At 35.4% G+C, this 15502-nt stretch overlaps 2 protein-coding genes and 1 non-coding gene across 4 annotated transcripts; 1 reads left to right on the top strand and 2 right to left on the bottom strand.

The window, feature by feature from the left end:
* Positions 1-879: 879 nt before the first annotated feature.
* Positions 880-6959, top strand: Cont (Contactin). The gene is made up of 3 exons (XM_073083719.1): positions 880-4496; positions 4924-5109; positions 5687-6959. Exons 1-3 carry the CDS (start codon positions 1041-1043, stop codon positions 5990-5992), a joined length of 3948 nt encoding a protein of 1315 aa, XP_072939820.1. The 5' UTR covers positions 880-1040; the 3' UTR covers positions 5993-6959.
* Positions 6960-7493: 534 nt separating this feature from the next.
* Positions 7494-15340, bottom strand: LOC140750276 (uncharacterized). 2 transcript variants are annotated; one of them, XM_073083720.1, is made up of 7 exons: positions 15073-15340; positions 14778-14982; positions 14625-14698; positions 14271-14354; positions 13448-13564; positions 12116-12241; positions 7494-9260 (listed from the first exon to the last, which is right to left on the bottom strand). In XM_073083720.1, the coding sequence occupies exons 1-7, from the start codon at positions 15241-15243 to the stop codon at positions 7626-7628; spliced, it is 2412 nt and encodes an 803-aa protein (XP_072939821.1). In that variant the 5' UTR covers positions 15244-15340; the 3' UTR covers positions 7494-7625. The 2 variants fall into 2 exon arrangements, with proteins under 2 accessions (XP_072939821.1, XP_072939822.1); XM_073083721.1 differs by having other exon boundaries at positions 7496-9260; positions 13454-13564.
* On the bottom strand, positions 12608-12680 carry TRNAK-UUU (transfer RNA lysine (anticodon UUU)). Its single transcript has one exon. It is a non-coding gene; the product is annotated as a tRNA-Lys (tRNA).
* Positions 15341-15502: the final 162 nt, after the last annotated feature.

The following is a 15502-nucleotide window of genomic DNA, read 5'->3' on the forward strand; positions in this document are numbered from 1 at the left end:
GCTAGTATTAAAATAAATCTGTATTTTATAGTGTCCACGACATTATACTATACTATACTTCTATGGAAGGCGCGCCGATAAATATGTGACGACCCGTAGTATTCCACTATGAGTAGTGGGCGTTTTATAACATAGATCGTTTTCCAAACATTTTAACTGAGATACAACGCAAACGTTATCAATTTAAAAACAATCTATTTTTGACAACGATCTATTAGTAAATTGTTTTTTAAACGTTGTTATCTTATCAGGCAGACAAGAGACAAGTGAAATTAAACACTCCCCCACCTCCACCTTTCTTACTTTTTTGGCACGGAACTTAAAAAAATATGACAACATATGGCTTACATAAAAATAAGTTTTAATATCTGCATATGAAAAACACTATTGAATTAAATTAATTATTTTTAAAGTTTGTCCAGTTAAAGTTAAAGTTTTAAGTTTATTTTGTTGTATATATTGGTTGATTACCACAATAAATTTATGTTTTTTTTAATTCAATAATTTTATTACATATACTTATACGCAATAACGTTATAAAAATACACATGAAAAAAGTAAAATTATTTTTTAGACTGATATATATAACGTATCAAATAATACGAAACATTTCGTTATGCTATCGAAAAATCACGTATCGACATATAACTTCTATTGAGCACCACTGGTATCATATTGTTGCATCATAATGTTGCTAGAATGTCAAAACAACTTGAGAAGTGGATTTTTTTTACGATAATATTATTCAATACATATTATTACGAATTGCTAATAATAATTTTAGAATTGTACTTTTACACAGAAAAGTTTTTACGGATTAGATCAAATAATCCATTTATATTTATAATCTGTAATAATTTATCTGAGCTATGGTAGCTGGCAACATTATTTGATTGGGCGAGGCGAGCGAGGCGATACTTTGTGTTTGTCATCAAATTGTTCGAAAATAACTTTTAACGTATTTAATGTTTTTTGAATGACTTCTTTAAAGTCATAACTACGTGTTAATTCTTGATTTTGTTATGGTCTAATTTTGTGTTATGTGGTATTATCAAATGAAAGGGGCTCTGCTCCTGGTAGCGACGGTGAGCTATGTATGGAGTCAGGGATTGGAACAGACTCAATACAATTCGAATTTTCCACAACAGTATCAACCTGACAACGCTCAGAATGGGTCAGCGTACCGACCGAATTCACAAGTGCCTTACGGGAGCTTTCCAGTGAACCAAAACGAATATCCCCACACGGCGCAGAGTTCCTTTTACCGTGACAGCGAATCCGACGTGTATGGTGAGGGTGAAAATGAGGTGGACCCACAGAGTACTGCTAGCTACTACGCGGGCTTGGATTACGAAGAGAGGTACAAATGTCCACCTAACTGGATTCGCTATAGAGAATCGTGCTATCGTTTCACCAAGTCTCCCGATCGGCCTCGTAATGAAGCTCGGAAAATCTGTCAAGCGTTCGAAGCCGATCTAGCTGGTGTGAACACGCCCGAGGAGCACGGTTTTATAATCACGCACCTAATGAAGCTAGATCCTCAGCGCGGCTCGTGGTACATCGGCGCTCACCAGCAGTCGCCCGGCTACTGGGCTAACGAAGGTGACGGCTCACAGTTAACTGGCCTCGAAAATGCTTTTTTTGATGACCGCAAATTGACCTATACCAGCTATAACTTGCTGCCTCGTGATTATCTAGTATACCGGTACTCCCATGACGATGGGCGCTGGGGTCTCGCCGCTGTTGAAGGTACACAATATTTCCATTTTATTTGTGAAGGACAAACTCAAAGATTGCATTATCTCATACAAGAGGAGAGGTCATTCACATATGGCTTGGATACCTTTGATCCGGAACGGATACCCAGAGGACCATATTTTATAAAGGAGCCTGTAGATATAATATATGATCCGTTAAGAAATCATCATGTACAGTTGACATGTATAGCTGGTGGATACCCAGCACCGACATACAAATGGTTTCGGGAAGATTACCAAGTTGATAGTCCTACATTCACAGAAATTGACCCACTAGCAGACTCAAGGTTCATTTTAAGTGGTGGAACACTAATGATATACTCACCAGATGCAGATAAAGATAATGCAAAGTACCACTGCACAGCAACAAACAAATTTGGCACAATCCGCTCAGAATCAGTACGGTTATCCTTTGGATTTATTAGAGAGTTCAATCAGAAAAGGCCAGTGGAAAGTGGCAATCAATACTGGGGTAAAGTCATGGACTGTGACCCCCCTTCATATTATCCATCTGTCAATTTTCTCTGGGCTCGTAATTACTTCCCAAATCTTGTTGAAGAGGACAAAAGAGTCTTTGTATCTTATGATGGTGGACTATATTTCTCAGCTTTAGAAACAATTGATCGTGGTAACTACAGTTGCAATGTGATGAGTAAGGTTTCAGACGCAGGGAGAAATGGACCATTTTTCTCTTTAAAAGTTTTTCCACACTCAGATTACCAACAGTTGAAGTTCCCAATTAATTTTCCGAAAATATTCCCCGATGCACCTGTTGTAGGACAAGAGGTAAGGTTTGAGTGCATCACCTTTGGCTACCCGGTACCCTCATATAACTGGACGAGAAAAAATGGAAACATGCCTAAGAAAGCTCATTTGAGCAACTTTGATAGAGTGCTCACAATACCGAATGTAGCTGTAGATGATGAAGGCGAGTACATATGTGATGTGCGGAATGACAGAGCACACATAATAAACAGTGTTTTCCTTAAAGTACAAGCTGAACCTAATTTTACAATTCCCTTAGAAAACAAACATGTTGACAATAAAGGTGATTTACACTGGAACTGTGAAGCCTTTGGTATACCGGATGTGAACTATACATGGTGGAGAAATGGACAAAAATTGTCCATGGATAACTTAGCACCTGAAGATAGGGATAGATATGTCATTCATGAGAATGTTTTGATAATAAAGTACCTGGATCCAATAAGGGATCCTGGCATGTATCAGTGTGAGGCAAAAAATCAATTAAAAGCAAAGTATTCAACAGGGCAGCTACGTGTTTTATCTCTTAAGCCTTCATTTAAGAAGAGGCCATTGGAGTCTGAAACTTATGGGTCTGAAGGAGGTAATGTTACTTTAAGATGTAATCCTGAGGCAGCTCCAAAACCAACTTTTACTTGGAAAAAAGACAATATTGTTATTGGAGCAGGTGGGAAACGATTTATTACCGAAAACGGAAATCTTATCATAAGGCAGCTATCTAGAGATGATGAGGGTGTTTACACGTGTGTAGCTAAGAACCAATATGGCTCAGACGAGAGTCGAGGTCGACTAATTGTACTGCGCGCCCCACGCTTCATTGAGCGTCTTCCGCCGCGAATTACGACACAGGTAAATGAAGTCATCTTCCTTCATTGCAACGCCGAAGTTGATTCCCTTTTAGACACAGCTTACTTATGGAACCATAATGGGATCCGTATGAAGGAGGCCTCCGATCTTTACGTCGATAAGAGAATAAAGATCGATGGAGGAGAGTTGACCATTTTCGATGTTAGTTTGTCGGACGTGGGAGAGTACGAATGTATTGTTAAATCGGCGATTGGTCGTATCTCCAGTCGCACGCAATTACGTATCGAGGGGCCTCCAGGCCCGCCAGGTGGATTACAGATATTAAATATTCAGCGCTCCTCTGTAACCCTAGAATGGACTGATAGCAATCCTAATGGACGTCCCATAACCGGTTACATTCTCACTGGACGCACACATTGGAACTCTACTTGGAGTGTTGTCACCGACAATATAGCTAATGTAATGGAAATCGACCGATACAATGGTAGGAAACGAGCGACTATCACTACAACTCTTATGCCATGGTCAGTTTACGAATTTAGGGTACAAGCTGTTAATAGTTTGGGAGTGGGTAAACCGTCCTCGCCCAGCCCGCAGTTCTCCACGCAAGCCGATAAACCCCATCAAGCTCCATTCAATGTTGGTGGAGGAGGAGGTAAGATCGGCGATCTCACAATCACGTGGGATCCACTACCAACATCGCTTCAAAACGGCCCCGGTATACATTATAAAATATTCTGGAGACGCAATGGCACAGAAGTTGAATTCCAATCTCTTTCCCTCAAAGAATATGGAAATATTGGCATGCACGTTGTACATATCTCGCTAGATTACTTCTTCACTGCCTATAATGTAAAAGTGCAGGCCTTCAATGACATGGGCGCTGGCCCAGAAAGTGATATAGTAACGATATACTCTGCGGAGGACATGCCACAGGTAGCTCCACAACATGTATTCGCTCGCTCATACAATTCCACATCACTAAATGTTACGTGGAATCCTATCGATCAATCTCGTGATCGTCTAAGAGGAAAGTTAATTGGACATCGTCTTAAATATTGGAAAGAAGAGAACAAGGAAGAGGAGTGCATCTATTTTTTATCGAGAACGACGCGTAACTGGGCTTTGATTGTGGGTCTCCAGCCAGATACATACTACTTTGTCAAGGTAATTTATTTTAGAACTATATTTAATTAAAGAAGATTCTAGAGGTTCAGACGACTGGGTCACTAATTTGTCTGAGTTTACTCAAATGGATAGGAGGGATAAGATAGAATTTAAAGGTGAAGGTGATCCAATGTTTTGGTTTAAAGGGTATGCTAAGAGAGACATACTTATCTGAGGCGTTCAAATGAAGTCCTCGGAAACAGCACCGCATCTTTAAGGTACTTCAGGTGGGACTTAATCTTACCTAGGATTGATTAAAGGTGCCCATGGGTGGCAATTTTCACTTACCATCAGGTGGACCGCATGCTCGTTTGCTACTTCTACCAAATAAAAAAAGAATAGCTCTTGTAATAGAGTATGTATAGTAATGGGGGAGACGGTACAGTGGAAACACCAACATTTTCATATATATAATACCAATTTCCAGGTAATGGCATTCAACTCAGCCGGTGAGGGTCCCGAGAGCGAGCGGTACCTGGAGCGTACGTTCCGCAAGGCGCCCCAGAAGCCGCCCTCCTCGGTCAACGTGTGGGCCGTCAACCCGAGCACTGTGCGTGTGGTCTGGCGATACGTGCAGCCTACTGATGAGGAGGAACCACTTATTGGTTACAAGGTAACAAGTGTTTTATTTATTGTTTTTACAAATTCTTGCAAATTTTGAAAGGTTGAACCATTATGGTTCGAAAGAAGAGAAACAACAGCAACATATTTATGGCATAAAGCGCTTTGCGGTATTGGTGGATGTTACAACCTTATTACATATGAGGTGACCAACTTAGAGGAGAGGCAACACATCTGTGATTGGCTTCAGGCAAAACCTTTGTCCTATGTGGAGTTGATTAGAGATATCCATGGGTGGCAGTGATCACTTATCACTAGGTGGACTTTTTGCTTTGCTATTTTTAGTCTTAAAATAATAAATATAGTTCAAAAAACTAAAAAACACGCTTTTATGATAAAATCAACTAAAAAGTAGAAAAGTATTCTATTTCATTATTTCATACATGAAGGGTAAGATAAGGATGTATGTTGATCTCTTTCTACTGAAAAACGGAGTTACTCACTGACAAACATACAAGTGAAGCTAATATAAAGCGTGTAAAAAAGGATTATATTAAAGCAAGATAAAAAGTTCTTATGCAAATCTTTAAATATGTAATGTTTATTTTATGTGTTAATCATATTTTCAGGTGAGAGTTTGGGAAATAGACCAAGATATGAGTACTGCGAACGACACATTGGTGCCAGTTGAACATAAGCTTGAGGCCTATGTCAAGAATTTGACCCCTGGCAAATCTTACAACCTGCGAGTGTTGGCATACTCCAATGGTGGTGATGGAAGAATGTCTTCACCCCACATCACCTTCCAAATGGGCGACTACCACAGTGATGCGTATGGCTATTATGTTAGAGGATCAGCAATAAAAACTTCTTCTATGGCTATAGAAACACTCTTTTTAATTACACTTGTTGTCCAATTACTACGTAATATCTAGACGCACGGGAGTATGTCAGCCAAGTTCTAAAGAAAAAGAACTGGTGATGCAGCACCGTGTCATATTCTACTTAAATGAACTTTTTAATGTTATATACATATTGTTAGTGTAGTGTTAAATGTAGGGTACATTGGTATAAAGAAACTTTAGAATATTTTTATAATGCCAGTTTTCAAGCAATATTTTTATACAATTTTTTTGTTTACACTTTTGCATATTTGCATTTATTGCTGCTTTAATTCTGTTACTTGCTAAATAGGTTGTGAGTCCTTTCCGACCATTGTATTGTTTTTTATATTACCGTTTTTTTGTATTTGCTTTTCACAAGTAGTTTGTAAGAGAGACTTTATATTTTAATTTTCGAATTTGCTTTGCCTTTCTTATAGACATGGTATCATATCAATTGCAAACGTACCGACAATAAGTATAGTCCAGCTTTTAATCCAATAGTTAGAATAATAAGTATGTATTTATTTGGTAAACAGAACATTTGAATGGAAATGTGTTATTTTAGGTTTGTATATTATGTATTTGGATCTTTGAATATAAGGCTTTAAATTTGATATTAATATGAATCTCATGTAATCTCACAATTATATTTTACTCTATTCTTTTATAATGACGTCCATATCATGTATATTTCTGAATAATCATAGATTATAAGCATATTATTTTGTGTTAGTTTTTTACACTTCACTAATCCGAGCCATGTATTTATATATCTTGTAAGATGATTGTATATTGACGTAATTGTGGGAATTTATTTCAATTTTCATGTAGATATGTATGTTATACTACTTATACACAGTACAAATAACTATGTTAACGTGCCTGAGGGAATCTTCCATCAGTAATTTTAACTGTATGTAAAATGTTTATTCATAGGTAAATATATGTATATTCAGACTGAATTTGTAAAATGCCTTATTAATGTTACATTAGTTTACAATATAATGTCCCACACTAATTTGTCTTTTTGTCAATATCAATCCTACTACATAATATACACAGACTGGTTGGTAAAAGACTACATAATAAAGGAGGACATCAGGTGCTCGATTATGTGACCGAATATGTAGAAAATAGGTACCTAAAATTTTAAGTAATTATCGTATAAAAATCCTATAAACATTGATACATAGACATCGGCGTCGCATCAATGAGTTGCTACGCGCCAGCGGGCAACACCAGCGGGCTGTCAAAGCGTACAAGCCGCCATTATTGGCAATTATTTTTCCGGGGAATACAGAGGTTAAAAAGTCGATAGATAGGTAGGTATATATAGGTATAGGTAGGTTGATAGCGCTCGCGCAGTGTCCATAATTTAAGATTTTTTACAACAACATATTTCGTTAAGATTTACTATGCAGTTTATTAGTATTCTTCTTGCATTATATTTTTAATGTTTACCTAAGGCTGTAAACTATCGTGCGATTCAATATGTACACTGTACAGTCAAATCTTTCACACTGTATAATGTGACGATTTTATTAAGTAATATACTGGTACACCATCTGGTAAATAGATTTAATTAATTGTCCAACAACAAATAACTTAAATAAAAATAGGAGTTTTTATTACTACTTACTATAATTTTAATATGATATAGGTTAGAATATAGCTATATATAGAGTTAACTTAATTTCTTATATTTCACTTTACGCTTCAAGCATTTTGCATCTAGATCATCTAATGGGCTGGCATCTGTGGAATCTTTTCTTTTAAATGTCCCTTCATCTTCATTGGAGCGTACCTGCTTCAGTGGAAGCAATCCAACAGCATACGGTATATCGTCGCTAGATGATTGTATTTGCATCAGATCATTTGTTGGGTTACCATTCTCTTTGTTGTCGTCCCATTGTTGTGAATCAATAGAATGTAAAGCACCCACAGGATCGGAAAAGCCAGCATGAGATGGCATAGGATCGGTAAAATCTTGAGTTCGTGCTAAATTATGTTCATCATTGTCATTTCTATGAACCTCTTTATTAATCATTGTATCCCATTGCATTTCTTCAGACATCATTGAAGATGTGAAATCATCGTTGGGTTTAGATATGTCATTTTTCTTATTTAATTCGCTGTTGTCAGTTTGGTAAACCGAATTTAATGAATTAGTGCCGTATTCAATCCTAGCTTCCAGGTCTCTGGCGTTACTTTCGTCCAAAATATCAGATTCATCTTCAGCCATATTTATTTTCTTTTCAATGTTCAGTAGATCTTTCATAATCTCGTCTTGGTCGTGAACTTGTTTGTTAAGATCATTGTCATTTTCATATGTATTTTTCTCAGCAGTAGGTTTCGAGGTGGACATTAGACAATCAAATGAATCTGGTAATCTGAAATCTTCAGTATTCAATGAAGTATATTGCTGTGTAATGTTATCGTTTAAGTGAGAATCTTTTGTGTCCAAAAGTGACATGTTGAAGCTTGTGTCCAGGGAAGAACTCGTGGGACAAAGTTGTTCCATTACCCTTGCGTCATTAAGTTGTTGATCTTCGTAATATTTCTTAACATCATCACTCATGGATTTTGTAAAGAATTGCATATCATTATCAATGCAAGAGAAGTCTGTGGTATTTCCGTGATCAATTGGGTTATGGTTGTCTTGAAGACTGTTACCCAAAACTACATAATTTTGTTGATCAGAAAATGACTCTAGATTATCGGGCAAAATAGCATTTAAGCTGTTGATAGGATCTTCGTGTGAATTACATTGAATATTATCTTTACTGAAACTACTGTCTGACACACAAGGAAAACTTTTGCTGCTTATGAGCATTTCACCCCTTTCAATTGATTTAGAGAGCTCATCTATGCTTTTGATTTCGCTTGGATCTGCTACCTTTTCTATAATGTTAGGTTGCTCAATGACTTCGTATTGTATTTCACTGCTCTGAACCATATCTAGTAGTACTTGTTCATTCACATTTATGTAAGAACCGTCGCCCGATTCAAACAATATCGGCAAATCTGTTGGTAAGCCGGCACTCTTCAAGGCATTTACGTATTGAGACATCGCTGTACCAATACCGGGATTAGTTTCGCTTGTAGAAGTTGTTGGATGAGTGTAATTTGATGTAATCGTTTCATTCGCTATTGTATGATCTTTAGGAAATGGAATATTTGGGTCCAAACCACTGGAATTCACCGATTGATCCATATACATAAGATCGCTTTCAACATTCATATAGTTATGATTTGATGACGAGTCTGGATCGCAAATACTGTTTACCGCCTGAGACAGAGTAACTCGATCCATATAGTCCTATGGAACATATAAGATACATTAATAATCTTATTGCATATACAAATCTGAATAAGTAGAAAGAGCTCAAACAAAATATATTTTAATAGAAACACTAATAATTCTTTTTTGGCCTTTCTTTTCTTACGTTTTCAGTGTACATGAATATGCCCATTGTCACCTACAAACCAAATTATAAAAAGATCGCTGATTCTAAATTTACAATGCTTTTGTGTAACCATGGCACGTACAATAGACTAGGGTAGAAGCCTTTAAAAATAATAAAAAGTGAAATAAAATCGTAGTAGGATGAAACCCATTAGAAAAGGAGGGGAATATTATAAAAATGAAGGGAAAAATAATTTACGGGCGATCTGAGGTCGGGGAGGGGATGGGGGCGAGTCTTTAAGGGTAAAAAACGGTTTTTCTCGATTTCCGGCAAAACTAAAAGTCCTATCGAAAAAAGTCAAATGGCAAAGTTGTAGGTAATAAAAAGATCTAAAACTTTTGTATTTACACTTTTTTCACATAACCTCAAAATTTATGTGAAAAATTCAAAAAACCAAGTTTTTGGTTTTTTATTTTTATCTTTTACAAAAAAAATTTTTTTTTAACGAAATTTGGCGAAAACTTACCTTTTTATGTCCCAAATACGCTGTAATTTATTTGATTAAAAATATTTATTTTTTCACCTTATTTTGAATTAATATCGAAAAAACACCCTAATTTTCAATCGAAAACTCACCCGTCAAAATATCAGCTTTTTTCAAAAAGTTGGTATGTTTTCTGTTCGTTGAAATTTCTACTTTTTGATGGTGAAAAAAAAAATATATGTTACTATAGTAAATTCTCAGAAAATGTAAAAAATCAAAAAAAACTCGAATTCGAATTTTTTTTTTTAATAAAAATTTTGAGCTATTTATTAAAATTACCACTTTAATTACTCGAAAAACATTAGATTACATGTTACATTGATAAAAAAAATTGCAAATAAGAATATACTACTATAATTAACAAACAAATCAGTTAATAAAATTAATATTTAATAAGACATTTACAATATTTGGAGAAAGTTGTCGAATCTTCTTTAAATTATATGCGTAGATGTCTATTTATAACTATTTTAAGAAAAATTATATACCTGAGTGACCTACGAAAAATAGTAGCCCATCAAAAGGTATTTCATGGAGAAGTGGGGAAGGGGCTAGGCGAGTCTGGGTCTTACTACATACATACCTACTATTTCGTAGCAGCTGTTACAACCGTTAGCCTAACCAGTATTCGAAATACAGTACAATATACAACATCGTTTATAAAAATACACGTGCACGCTGAGTTTCTTGAAGATAATTGTGACAAGTTTACTTAAAAAAAAAACTTTTCGAATCTGCATAGGAAGGTAATTACTATATCTATTTTTGTCTGTATCAATCAACTCAAACATAAAAATCATAATATTTTCTTTAAAAAATAGTATACTTAACGTAACGTAACCTAAAGATTGAAATTAAATGATGTTTTAGTACAAGATAAAATAGTACATTACAATACGAGGACGAAAAATTTTTTCAGAAAAACATTTTTCGTCCGCGTGTTGTATAAAATTTTATATTACGGGGTCGGAAATGGGGGTTTTGCGCACGCGAAGCGTGCGTAAAACGTCCATTTACGCACGCCGTGATATAAAAATAATAATCTCCTTAATTTTGCACAAACAAATTTAGTTAATCCCATGGAAAAAAAATTATTTCAAAATACATAAAAAATATTTTAAAAATCTATAAAAAATATATATCATAAATATATTTGTAATAACAAACTTTTGGCCGATTTTCATATACATTTTTTACATTTCAAATATATTTCAGATGTATTCAAAATATATGAAATATACTTGAAAATCAGCCAAAAGTTAGTTATTAAAAATATATTTACTATACATATTTTTTATATATTTATACATTTTAAATAGATTTTTAATATATTTTTTAGACATTTTGACATTTATTTCTTTAATATATTTTTTTTATGGGGTATATTCACGATAAAATAGTGAAGGCATTATTAATTCGATTCTGTCTTTTCAGATTATCAGTATGGATGAATCTGTTTGTATCATCTGCAATAAGGCAGATGATAAGCAAGTATAGGAAATAAAAAAAGCAGCTTTGAGTCGTTTAGTGGTATCCAGCACTTCCAAATTTCAAATTCAAATCCAAATTTCGAATTCGAGTTTTTTTTTGATTTTTTGCATTTTCTGAGAAGATTTACTATAGTAACATATATATTTTTTTTCACCATCAAAAAGTAGAGATTTCAACGAACAGAAAACATACCAATTTTTTGAAAAAAGCTGATATATTTACGGGTGAGTTTTCGATTGAAAATTAGGGAGTTTTTTCGATATTAATTCAAAATAAGGTGAAAAAATAAATATTTTTAATCAAATAAATTACAGCGTATTTGGGACATAAAAAGGTAAGTTTTCGCCAAATTTCGTTAAAAAAATTTTTTTTTGTAAAAGATAAAAATAAAAAACCAAAAACTTGTTTTTTTGAATTTTTCACATAAATTTTGAGGTTATGTGAAAAAAGTGTAAATACAAAAGTTTTAGATCTTTTTATTACCTACAACTTTGCCATTTGACTTTTTTCGATAGGACTTTTAGTTTTGCCGGAAATCGAGAAAAACCGTTTTTTACCCTTAAAGACTCACCCCCATCCCCTCCCCGACCTCAGATCGCCCGTAAATTATTTTTCCCTTCATTTTTATAATATTCCCCTCCTTTTCTAATGGGTTTCATCCTACTACGATTTTAATTGGTTTTAAAAATTATCGACCCTGGTCTACAATATTTTATTCACGTTAAAAATAACCTGCATATGCCTAGTCTGGAGATGTTTGAGCTGATGTATGGCTTTCCGCGAGTCTTGTTCCCGACGCAACAGCGCACGCTCGGCCGCCCGCCCCAACGCACTAGAGCCGTCCCAGCCACCCGCTCTCTATACACACAATATTATCAATTAAGTAATTTAATAAAAATGAGAATCGCTTGTAGTATTGCTTACTGTAAATGTAAAGTGAGATTAAGGGAATGTACTAAGACTACTAATAATCGATTCATAAAAAGTCAGATATATTTAAAATGTAAATATTAAGTAATTATTGGCATTAATTTGTGAGCACTACTTTGGTACCTTTAATAAAAAAAAATTGGAGCACAAATAAATTACATAAAATATTATACCGAGTGATAAATTATCATCGAAAAAAAATTGTACGTCATTATTTGCTAATTACAAAAAAATATTAACTAGTAAAATAATCCTCCTTTTCAATATAACAAATTTAGTTGTAAAAACAAATGTCGCCCGAACAGGGACTTGAACCCTGGACCCTTGGATTAAAAGTCCAATGCTCTACCGACTGAGCTATCCGGGCATGTAAGATACATGTCAAAATTTACTACCGTATCTTCGAGTCCTAAATAACACTGAAGTATATAATTTGAAGGAACTTTTTTTTTAAATTTACGCTCGAAATAAATAAAGACAGCAAATATACTTCTATAAAAAATTACAAGTGCTATCATTAAATCAACAGCGAATTTAGTGACTAATCGCTTCTGCTGTTTACTTATTTCTAATTATATTTCCGATATTAATTAATAATACTTTGTGATAAACAGATACAGTCGGTTCACAGAGTATATCGTAGCCTGTCGTCAACCCATTACTGTCCCACTGCTGGGTACGGATCTCCTCTCAGAATAAGAATTGGGTCATAGTCCAATGCGCTGGCCAATTGCGTATTGGTAGACTTCACATACCTACATTGGTATGATGTTTTCCTTCACCGTTAAAGTAAAGTACCATAAAGTGATAATTAATTTCTAATACGGAGTAATTTTTTTATAATAAAGGAGTAGCAGACGAGCATGCAGTTCACCTGATGGTAAGTGGCTACTGCCGCCCACGGACATCTGTAATCAACTTCAGATAGGATTAGATATTCCTAGCTGAGGTCGGCCACAGATGCGCCGTTAGCCCTGAGGACTAAGCTGGAACGCCTCGCAAAACGGAACACAGCAGCGCCTAACACTGCTGTTATTAGGCAGAAATAGGTGTGGCGGTGGTGCCGCCGGAGTCGAACCACAAAGAGTTCTACCACCTTCAAATTCGAGTATCTATAAAGTAGTAAAGTTTTACTCTAACGCTAGGTCTGCCGCGACGAGGCCGGATGGAGCGCATGTTGTCCGCATAGTCCACGCTGCTAGTGCCGCTCGTCCCGTTCTCGATGTCGAACGGAATGCGGACCACCATGTCCTGGTAGCATAGGATTATTGATACACGCTACTAGATGTATAATTTGTTTGGGTATAGTATGCATATTTTACATTATGAATGGTGCTGTGATCTACACGAATTTATGAAACGTCTGGTAGTAGTAGGAATATTGTAAAAAGATGATAGACAGTCACTGAGAAACAATTATAATGTTATGTAAAGTATTCAGTGAAATATGATAATTTTATGATCATTATTTTTTTAATTCTTAATAATTATGATGTGCATGTTTGAATTAGAGGTGTGCGCATTGGTAGTCATATTCATTGAAGGGTTGCCTTTAATTGTTAAATCAAAATAAATCAGCAAAAACGGGAATCATGAGCCATATATACGATATTAGGGTCAATACCCTTTGATTAGAACCAACACACAAATCGTTGCAGCATCGTGTCGAAACGTAACGCATCCTTGAGCTTTGCGGCAACGTATCGCAAACGCCGGACTATGACACCGGATAACACTGCAACCATACTGCACCTTACACGATGCAAAATTCTTCGCTACGACGATTTTTGCAGTAGCAAGGCAACGCTATACATGTGTGTCGGTCCTAAGTGTCACTGCGTCAAGCATCTCTAATTGACAAACGTCAGGAGTCGCGATTTTACTTGAGATCGTTAAGTGAAGACTGAATTAAGCTAATTTAGATATAACGTTAAGTTATTTGAGTTATCATATTTACCTTGTTTGTTCGACCGAGGCTATCCGCTGTTGGATTTGTATTTGGCGGTGCTATAGGTACAGGCGGCGGTTTGGGATCATTATCCTTGCAAAGAGAATCAAGTTATAATACAGATTCACTAAAATTAATTAATTCAATTAGATCTACTGAAATTTTAGCCAGGAGTAGTGTTCCTCATATCTTATAAAATACGTTTTTGCATAGACCTAATGAAACCTAATCAACCTTGAACCTAATCAAGGGTTGATTAAGGCGTTACTTTTCAAAATTGATTAGTTTGTTATAAAGATTCTTCTATTTTACAGTACCTATAAGCTACATTCCTACGAATTATGTTTAAAATATAAAAAATACCTGAGAATGCAGGTCTATAAGGGACTGAGGTGGCCTGTTTATAACAACAGGAGGCGTGAAAACAGGAAGCTCACCTAGAGAGAGGCAAAAATACTAATTTTAGTCTTAACGTCTTTTGTTGCAACTTGTAAAATTCATGTCTCTATTACTTACTTTGATTAGTAATACCAAGCCCTTCTTTAGTTACTTTTGATAAACCTTTGATCTTCAAAAATTGTGCTGCCGAAACTAGCTCGTCTAAATTTTCTTCCAGGCATTGCGTTTTGCCGCAATACATAAATTCTACCAACGATTTTAGCACGCTAAACCGCATTTTCAGAATTATTAAAGGCTCGCCAGCTTGTTTTTGTAGAACTTCCTAAAGGTTAATAAAATAGCTATGATTGGTATCATGAGTTTGTATTATGCATATTTAAACCATTGCAATACGAAAACAGCTGACATTTACCTGAAAGTACGCACTGCTAGCAGCAAGAACAGCTTTGTGAACACGCAAAGTGTGAGAGCTACACATCAGTGTCATGTCCACTAAGGACTGCATTTGTAACAATTTCCCAAATCTCGACATCAAATGCTCTGAATAATCTTCATAATGAAGACTGTACCGGATTGGAGCCATACCGGACGCTCAGTTAAAACTGGCGAAACACATGCAGAATGTTTGGCTCCAAGCTTGTCAGAATTTGATGGGCAAAACAATTGAATAGAGAGTATTGTTAACACATGTCATTTAAAAAATATAGGAATCAGTGTACCATGCCAGTACGCAAATTGCAAGGAAGAATTTCGAAGAATTTATTTATATTATACGCCTATTATAATAATTTTAATTTCGCTCAATTCACATAATTAAAAATTACGGTTTTATTTTCTGTATT

This window comes from Epargyreus clarus, unplaced genomic scaffold (assembly GCF_041222505.1).
Source record: "Epargyreus clarus isolate Ecla_fem2 unplaced genomic scaffold, WU_Ecla_fem_2.2 ptg000019l, whole genome shotgun sequence".
Classification (NCBI taxonomy): domain Eukaryota; kingdom Metazoa; phylum Arthropoda; class Insecta; order Lepidoptera; family Hesperiidae; genus Epargyreus; species Epargyreus clarus.

Excerpts from the sequence above, each read along its gene's own strand:
- Cont (XM_073083719.1), top strand. The coding sequence starts at position 1,041 with ATGTGGTATTATCAAATGAAAGGGGCTCTGCTCCTGGTAGCGACGGTG. Across the intron at positions 4,497-4,923 it reads ATACATACTACTTTGTCAAG|GTAATGGCATTCAACTCAGC; the intron begins GTAATTTATTTT and ends ACCAATTTCCAG. Across the intron at positions 5,110-5,686 it reads AACCACTTATTGGTTACAAG|GTGAGAGTTTGGGAAATAGA; the intron begins GTAACAAGTGTT and ends TCATATTTTCAG.
- LOC140750276 (XM_073083720.1), bottom strand. The coding sequence starts at position 15,243 with ATGGCTCCAATCCGGTACAGTCTTCATTATGAAGATTATTCAGAGCAT. Across the intron at positions 14,983-15,072 it reads CTAGCAGTGCGTACTTTCAG|GAAGTTCTACAAAAACAAGC; the intron begins GTAAATGTCAGC and ends ATTAACCTTTAG. Across the intron at positions 13,565-14,270 it reads GCCTCGGTCGAACAAACAAG|GACATGGTGGTCCGCATTCC; the intron begins GTAAATATGATA and ends CTATGCTACCAG.